We start from the raw sequence: 8,562 nt of genomic DNA, 5'->3' as shown, positions 1-8,562 counted from the left end.
CAGTGATGTTTTTATTATGCAATCATTGTGGGGCTGAAGGAGTGGAATCTGATGGACGTCGTGTTTGGAATGACTGCGTGATGGGCGAAACAAGTGAGAATGATAATGGGAGAATGATATCTGACGCCAACAGCCGCTCGTCTGCGCGTAGCATCGCGCTCGTCTGCGCTCTGTACAGCTGGAATGATAGACACCTTGCGTTACTGCATCACGATGCGTTCGGGCGAGAAGACGGGAACTGTCCACAGACCCACGGTGCTGAAACTCCTCCTGTGCGCTCAATACACTCAACCAAACAATTAAGGGACATTTCTGTCTTATATTCAGCCGCAAGAAATATCCTTTAATTGTAAGATTAAGAATATTATGATTTTTGGCTCCAAGTCTGAGGTTTCCTCGGTGTTTGTGACCAAAAAGTATCGATGAAGGTCCTCCGGTATCTGGAGTCCCCTTTCTTGCTGTATAATACAATATACCAGTAGACTCTGACAGTGAAATATTCTGATTCAATATAGCCTAATGTTTTTAGCCCTGACAGCCAACATGTTTCTTGTCTATGTACAATACATTATCACTGCCGTGAAATTATCTGAGACGAACAAGGAACTATGCAGATAGTTTACAATGTGCAAAGTCAATAAACAATGCAATGTACACGAAGTGTTGCCTCTCTGTCCTTTCCCCATATAATCAGCGGAGACATCAATAACCATCAATTATTTTAAGGGTAATCATCCCACTTCAAACTTAGACAACATCAGCGCGAATCTATGTTCTCTTGGTCAGGTAGCCTTAAATCGCCGTGGTCACAATCTCGAACTCTCCCCTTGTCCCTCTCGTGAGCCTAACAACCGACGTCGGCAACCGAGAAAATGAGAGAACGGGCATAGTCCGGAGTGTCCACGCGAATTCGGTCGTATTAGGGTCCAAATGTTCCCGCGGCCACGGCTAGTCTTCTTTACCGGATCACGTTTCGAAGTGCACGGGCAGCAGATTTTACGCGTTGGAAGGGGAGGATCGCCTGGCACGTCTTCGTCGTTACCACAAACTTTGAGATCCGGCGCAGAAGGGAAAAAAAACTCAGCTGACAGTCACTCCTCCTGAACAACACTCGGGAACTGTGCGAAGTCGCGGGTCATCAACAAAGTTACTATCGCTCGCGTAGCAAACGGTTACTTTTGGTTCTGTCGCTGTCGCGCGCGCCATTCGTGTGCCAGAATCGGTGCTCCCTCGTGCGATTCCTCTCCCTGCAGGTTCCGAGCTCTTCTCTCTCGCGCGCGTCTCTGCACCGGCAGCTCAACCTCACGAGTGCATCTCTCCCTCCGTAGATCACCGCTCCCGACTTCGACTCGCCTGAATTCCATCTCTCGCTGCCGTCTCCGGACAGCTTAGCGATCCAGATAGAGAGGCTCTGCAGTCACGTGGCGCGGGGAGGGAGAGAAAAAAAATTGAGAGAGCGAGCGAACGAGCGCGCGAGCGGGGGTGTCCGTCCTCCGCAGTTTGCCGTTTGTTGTCTCAGACTCGGCGAGCGCTGGAGAGAGCGAGACCTAGTACGGGAGTGCCCACCGGATTCTGTGCTTTCAACTAATCAGACGTTTCTCTCCCCGTCTTCTCCCCCAACCTCTGGCCGCGTCCCCGTTCGCCTCCTCACGAGCGTTTCCCCCGCGGAAAGCCGTTGCCATTTTACCTATGCGCCAGACTTTTCTTTTTGGTATTTGAAGTCATTCCTAATCCGAGCTCCAGTGATATTCTTTTGCTCCTTGTCTCTATAATCCTCTTGCTGCCCCCTGTTTGGAATTGCCTGACACCAGAAGGACCGTGGATGAGCTGCTTTTGCACAAACCGGAGATGGAATTGCTGATAATATGCCTTTCCTTTGGGATATTGCAATGCTATTCTGCAAGCGCGGACTCAATCATTCACATCGGTAAGGAGCAGACAGACAAGCCGAACGGCTACACAGGGCTCCTCTATGCCTCAAACTACTCACTCCCATGTTATTCACATAGACATGCTGGTAGCCTTAGTGTGATGTTTATTTCACACTGTTGATGGCAGTTAAAGCAACATTTCTGTAAATAGAAAATAAACACATAGCCACAATTCGCTAGCGCAGCAACATCCACTGCATTAATTCATGGGCTGCCTAATCTTTTTGCTGCCGTCATTTTTCAGCTTTGAAATTTGGGCTGTGATGTCCATGCGAGGTTTTCAGGTGAACATTGAACCATGACGCGAAATGACTGCATGAATAGGGTCTAAAAGTATCGTGAGACAGGCTCACAGCCATCTTTGCCATGGGTAAACGCAGCCAAAGTCGGTAAAATACTGTAAAGGGTTTGAGATGTGAGACGACCGGGACTAATAACAACGTGTGTCAGTCCGTTCCCAGAGACAAACTAATCTAGTATGGGTTGAAGCCCTGGCTCGCTCCCTCTCCTCCCTCTCCTCCCCCTCCCCATCTATAAGCTTGCTTGAACTTTGTATGGAACGTGAGCGACATGTTAATACAGCCTGCCCGAGTAAATAACGGACGGAGAGACAAGCGTTCATTCTCGTCAGTTAGGGATCAGGGTGAACGCCGCTTTTCTGTAGGTACATAGTGCAGTTGGATTTGCGCTGTTAAGTATGGATTTCATTTTAGATTTTACCAGGCGCCAGATTGCATGGTCAAGAGCAAGACATTGCTGTGCGTTGGCTTTGAGAGACTGCACATTTAGTGAGAGTGAGGCGAGACATGCTCTCCCCCTCCATCTCTCTCTCTCTCTCTCCCTCCATCTCTCTCTCTCTCCATCTCTCTCTCTCTCTCTCTCTCTCTCTCTCTCCCTCTCTCTCCACCTACAGATAAAAACGAAGGAGCGCTTTAAGAAGGCCAATTCAATCGGCAGCCTCACAGTTCTGTTCCGTAACTTGTCCAGTCATTTTGATATTCCACTGATGCCCGCTGGTCTTTTTCTCGTATCGGTGGGGCAGGCAGAAACCCACCAAGCATAACCACCGTTGCGATTCCACACAGAATTCAGTTCAGTGACGCCAGAGAAAATCATAATCACCCCAATAAAGCAACGATGTGTTTACCAGTGCCGTGTAAACTGCTGAAACATATTGGTTAGCGGACTGCGGGAGGGCATTTGAGACTTGTTGGTACCGTGTTTGGCGTTGCTTTCTCAACATTGCAGCCTTGTAGTGCTCTAATACAACCACTTGGCAGTGATTTAATTAGCTAACCAAAATGGTAATCCTCTGATTTCCTAGCATTAGGGAGTATTTGTAAGAGAAGTAATCTGATGCTTTCGCAATACGAATGCTCATGCTTTATTCAACTCGGTTCAGCGCCGTTGCATGCAAATGTACAGGACCACTCATCATGCCATATCTAGGTCTGTTTGAGATGAGTTGTTAAATATGAGATGGTATCCTTCCCGTTGGCATGAACGGGTTGTTCCCATCGGCGTTACCGGGGAGGATGGATTCATTTCAAGGCTCTATGCTCAAGGGGATAAAATGTTCCTTCATCTCCGAGAGATGAGAATACGTGCGCCCCCACTGTGTGCGTCTGACATAGAGAGGACCTTGAGTTTTTTGTACTGTCTTCGAGAGTTTGTATTTCAAGCAGAACAGGTGTTTAGAGCGAGACTATCTGTGCCATGTCTGTGTCTTTGAGGCGCCTTATCGGTGTCGGTGTTGTTTGGTCTGATATGCGTTTGATTCGGGATTAGCTGCTTCAGAGTTCGATATGTGTAATGGCCAACAACATCCCAGTCGTCTACGGGCCTGTACACCTCATACTCGGACTTCGCGCAAGTCAAGGCTATGCCAGAGCACAGTTCTTCGTTTTTAGTGCTAAATCAAAGGTGTCAGAGCAGGAACCCAATACCGTGTGGCTCTCCTGGGGAGAGCTCGTATTGATCGGAAAGGCGTGACGTCAACTGCAACTTATGCACCGAAGAGTCTCCCCCTGAATTAGACTGCGCAGTCACACACACACACACACACACACACACACACACACACACACACACACACACACACACACACACACACAGAGAGAGAGAGAGAGAGAGAGAGAGAGAGAGAGAGAGATGAATTGGCATAGGTATCTGGCAGTCTTAATACATTGTAATACATAAGCACAATGCAAGATTAAGTTGTAGCAATGCATAACATACATATAAAATCAAATAAAAACAAAAAAAGTGCAAATTGCAAAAGACCTGAGGGACTGCAAAAGACAAGGGATCCGGCCGTTTCCACGACGTGGGCCAACTGCAATTTATCATCTGCAACCGCACACACTATTGTGACAGCGTATTTACTCAAATGATTCGATATCTCCATTGCTTTACACAAAGGAAAACACAGAGGCACACTATCATTATCTGTCTAGGATATCTAGGCCGTAAGTAGATAGATAGATAGATAGATAGATAGAGAGATAGAGAAATAGAGAGATACTGAATGGTGCTGGGATACCTTATCTAAACACAAGCTGCCGGTGGATCAGGTGGGTCTAGCATGAAATAACAAAGCACCCTCAGTTCGCCCCAGCGCCCAGCAACACATCCACTTTGTCACTTCCGCTCTTGTCATCAACCCAGCCAAAATTCCATCCGAGGCGGTTTCTCCTGCACGAGACAAATAGGCCCCGGTACCGGTCCCGCGCGGGCCTCTGACAAGAAAATGATTCACCGGCGGACGCGCTGATTTAGAGAGGGGCGCGAGCCATCCAGAGATGGTAATTGAAAACCAAGTTCAAACGGCGGGAAACCAATCTGGCTCTCTCTGGCAAAGCCAATGAGCAGATGCGCCATTCTCATTCCAACTAAATAGGAAGAACACCAGTTATACATCAACTCAATTCTACCTGTCTCCGCGCGCGGGGTCTCGGCCACCTGTGTGCCTCGGGCTCAAGGGAGAATATTATGCCGCTTGGTCACCAGAAGTAAGATTGTAAAGGGGTAGCCTACGTGTATGGTATTTCAATCGAGAAGGTTATGTTTAAACTATTTCATATTCACACAATGCATGTGGTTCGTGCTTCAGGGTTTCACGTTGATAATGATAGGAATGATGAATGATGCGGAGATACTTTGAGTTCAATTCGCTGTGAGGGTGAAATTGAGTGGTTTGCTCTGTGGGAACTGATGTTGTTGCTACACGTGCCGTGGAATCATGCTTGTTCCCCGCTTCTCGAGCACCCCCACCCCATCGGAATTCTGCGAATACCGGGAACGTCTCCAAGATCATGGAGAGTATTACGCAAGAAGGTTAAATGTCCTCTAAACGCCTTAAACGGGACAATAAAAGTAACCACTCTATCAATAAATCACATCAAATGCTTGTGCAGGACAGTCTAGCCAAATTGCTTTTGTTTAGAGGGCACAGTTGCTCCAAGGTGATGTGAAAATAAACGACCATAAAAGTTAAGCGACTGTCTTCCTCTATCAACAGGTGCCATTTTCGAGGAGAACGCCGAAAGGGATGTCGAAGTGTTTCAGCTGGCCGTGTCTGACCTCAGTCTCAACGATGACATTTTACAGAGCGAAAAAATCACACACTCCATCAAGTACATCGAGCCCAACAACCCTTTCCAGGCGGTCCAAGAAGGTAAGTGCGTTGTTGTGGATGCTTTGAATGAACCCGCGGCCGATTTGTTGCGTGCTGAGTTAAGAGTCTGGCATTGTTGACTTGTGTGGTGAACTGCGGGTCCATCAGCAATGCGAGGGGGGTTTATCACCACCATATTCCTGAAAGTGGTGTGTGTGTGTGTGTGTGTGTGTGTGTGAGAGAGATGCGCGAGATGCGCTCGGGAGGAAGCGAAAGTGTTGGTCTGCCGCTGTGATAGCCGGCATATCCACCCTCCCCCGGGTGAGCCGTGTCTTCTGTGTTCGGAAAGCTAGGTGGAAGTATTGAGTCAGGTTGGACTCGCCTGCAATTTTCCACATAATTGCCGTCAGGATCACGGCAGCCCTCGACCGTCTGAGCGTGCAGACGGCATGTTTGCCCGAGGATAAAGTGCACGAGCGTGTTGGTCGGGCTCGGTTGGCGGTTAATGAAAGCTGCAGCGTCGATGACGAAGACGAGGACGGAGGGAACGCGTGGCTGTGAAAAGAGGGGGTAAAAGGGGGTCTAATAGGGCAGATTTGTAGCACTTTTGCCCTCTGCCAGCGCGTTTCAATGGGAATGAATGCGAGTGACTCATGAGAGGAGTTTGCCCAAAGCATTGTTCTGTATACCCCCATGACGCCAGTGAGATGACCCCCTACAGTAAGAGCAGATCATGTGTGTGTGTGTGTGTGTGTGTGTGTGTGGGGAGGGTACACAAAAACACACACACACACACACACACACACACACACACACACACACAGATAAGCGCGTTTCCGCAGCCAGTCGCAGGTGTACAGTGTGTGTGGAGGGGTTGTTCCAGATAGAGCCTAATTCCTGCAACAGAAGATGTAAAGTTGCAATTAAGCTATTTTAATGCCATTACCCCCACACCCTCATATCTGAATGTATACTTTTAGAGGCTCAGAGACGAGATTTAGGGGAGTAATAAACTGCCTAAAGAGTTAAACAGTGTGCCTTTAAAGGATGCCGAGATGACTAGATGACCCAACAGCTGGGAATGATAAGGAGTCTGGAAATGTAGTGGTCTGATGCGCTATATTATCTGACTGAGAGCATTCTGCTGGAGGTGGCCTTGTGTGGAGCTGGTGTATAATCTGAGAGCATTCTGCTGGAGGTGTCCTTGTCAGGTCTCGACCTGAATTCCTGGGAAGTCTCTCGATCCTCATCGGAGCATCTAAATCCCATTTAACCTCCGTCACAGTGGCTCTGCTCGCTCACACAGGTTCAGGGTGTGTGTGCCCAGTGTGTGCTCGGTGTGTGTGTGTGTTGTGGGTGGGAGCGACAATAAGAATGGCCGGGGACGAGGAGCACTCGGGGGGGGTGAGCTGAGGTCTGGGAATGGTCCGTCGCCCTGAGGTCTGGGAATGGTCCGTCTCCCTGAGTTCTGGTAATGGTCCGTCTCCCTGAGGTCTGGGAATGGTCTGGGAATGGTCCGTGTCCCTGGGGTCAGGGAATGGTCTGTGTCCCTGAGGCCTGGGAAAGGTCTGTGTCCCGGCTCGGTGAATGGCCACGGGTGGCTCCCTCCTCCTTAGCGACAGTTGCATTGCACCGGTCATCTCACACGATAATGACCAGCAGTTCCGCTCCACCTCACCTGTGTTCTGTTGCGATGTTTGTGCACTGACCATCACACACATAAACTGTGTATTGTTTTGCCAATTTTCTGATGAGTCATGCTACAAATACACACACACACACACACACACACACACACACACACACACCTCTCTTGGCTATGATTTCACAATATGAGGATAGCCACACATTGAGTAATCCTCCCCAGCGATTGTTTCCTCCAGCCTCATGGCAGGATTTGGCTCAGCATGCCATCGGTTGAGGAATCATTTCCCATAGGGAGTAGACCTGGACACTCCTTAGCTGAGCTCATGGTAGTGCTTCCTATGGATAATGGAACTGGGCGCTGATTAGCTTACAGTAGCTCATGGTAGTGCTTCCTATGGAGAATGGAACTGGGCGCTGATTAGCTTAGCTCATGGTAGTGCTTCCTATGGAGAATGGAACTGGGCGCTGATTAGCTTAGCTCATGGTAGTGCTTCCTATGGAGAATGGAACTGGGCGCTGATTAGCTTAGCTCATGGTAGTGCTTCCTATGGAGAATGGAACTGGGCACTACTTAGCTTAGCTCAGGTTAGCATTTCCTATGGCTAGTGGACCTGGACGCTCCTTAGCTGAGCTCATGGTAGTGCTTCCTACAGTATGGAGAATGGAACTGGGCGCTACTTAGCTTAGCTCAGGTTAGCATTTCCTATGGCTAGTGGACCTGGGCGCTTCTTAACTTAGCGCAGGTTAGCGCAGGCTAGGAGCTGCATGTCATCACATCACGAAAAAGTCCAACACAAGTACAAATCGGGCCCCTGTTGGCTGTGCTGTCATCTCAATGCAGAGCTGCAGACGTCTGACAGGACTGGTCAACAACAGACACAAACGCCAGTCTGGAGTCCTGTTCTGGCAGGACTGGTCAACAACAGACACAAACGCCAGTCTGGAGTCCTGTTCTGACAGGACTGGTCAACAACAGACACAAACGCTAGTCTGGAGTCCTGTGTGTGGCCAGCTGTGTTGTTGAAAGAGCAGAGTAATCTGTAATCTGTAATCTGTAATCTGTAATCTGTAAGTAATCTGTGGCCATCTTTACAACAGAGAGGTCCTTTGCTTTCAGGTGCAATCATCTTCAGTGAGTCAGTTTTAGGATGTGCGTGTGTGTGTGTGTGTATGTGTGTGTGTGTGGATATTGAGGTGTGTGTGCAGCCTAGGCGCATCAAAGCAGAGTGGTGTGTGTGTGTGTGTGTGTGTGTGTGTGTGTGTGTGTGTGTGTGTGTGTGTGTGTGTGTGTGTGTGTGTGTGTGTGTGTGTGTGTGTGTGGAGGGCTGGGGGTAGTTAGCCCAGACCCAGTGCTCTGATGCTGTTTGC

At 48.9% G+C, this 8,562-nt stretch overlaps 1 protein-coding gene across 1 annotated transcript in view; it reads left to right on the top strand.

Annotated features, from left to right (window-relative positions):
* Nucleotides 1-1,832: 1,832 nt before the first annotated feature.
* Nucleotides 1,833-8,562, top strand: part of grid1b (glutamate receptor, ionotropic, delta 1b) — a 434,612-nt gene continuing 427,882 nt past the window's right edge. Inside the window, exons 1-2 of the mRNA XM_062532571.1 lie at nucleotides 1,833-1,927; nucleotides 5,452-5,607. Coding sequence (XP_062388555.1) covers nucleotides 1,849-1,927; nucleotides 5,452-5,607 — 235 coding nt within the window. The 5' untranslated portion in view covers nucleotides 1,833-1,848. The remainder of the gene's footprint in view (nucleotides 1,928-5,451; nucleotides 5,608-8,562) is intronic.

Source organism: Sardina pilchardus, chromosome 3 (genome assembly GCF_963854185.1).
Source record: "Sardina pilchardus chromosome 3, fSarPil1.1, whole genome shotgun sequence".
Classification (NCBI taxonomy): domain Eukaryota; kingdom Metazoa; phylum Chordata; class Actinopteri; order Clupeiformes; family Clupeidae; genus Sardina; species Sardina pilchardus.
The sequence above is the reverse complement of the archived record's forward strand: the minus strand, read 5'-3'. Positions and strand labels throughout refer to the sequence as shown.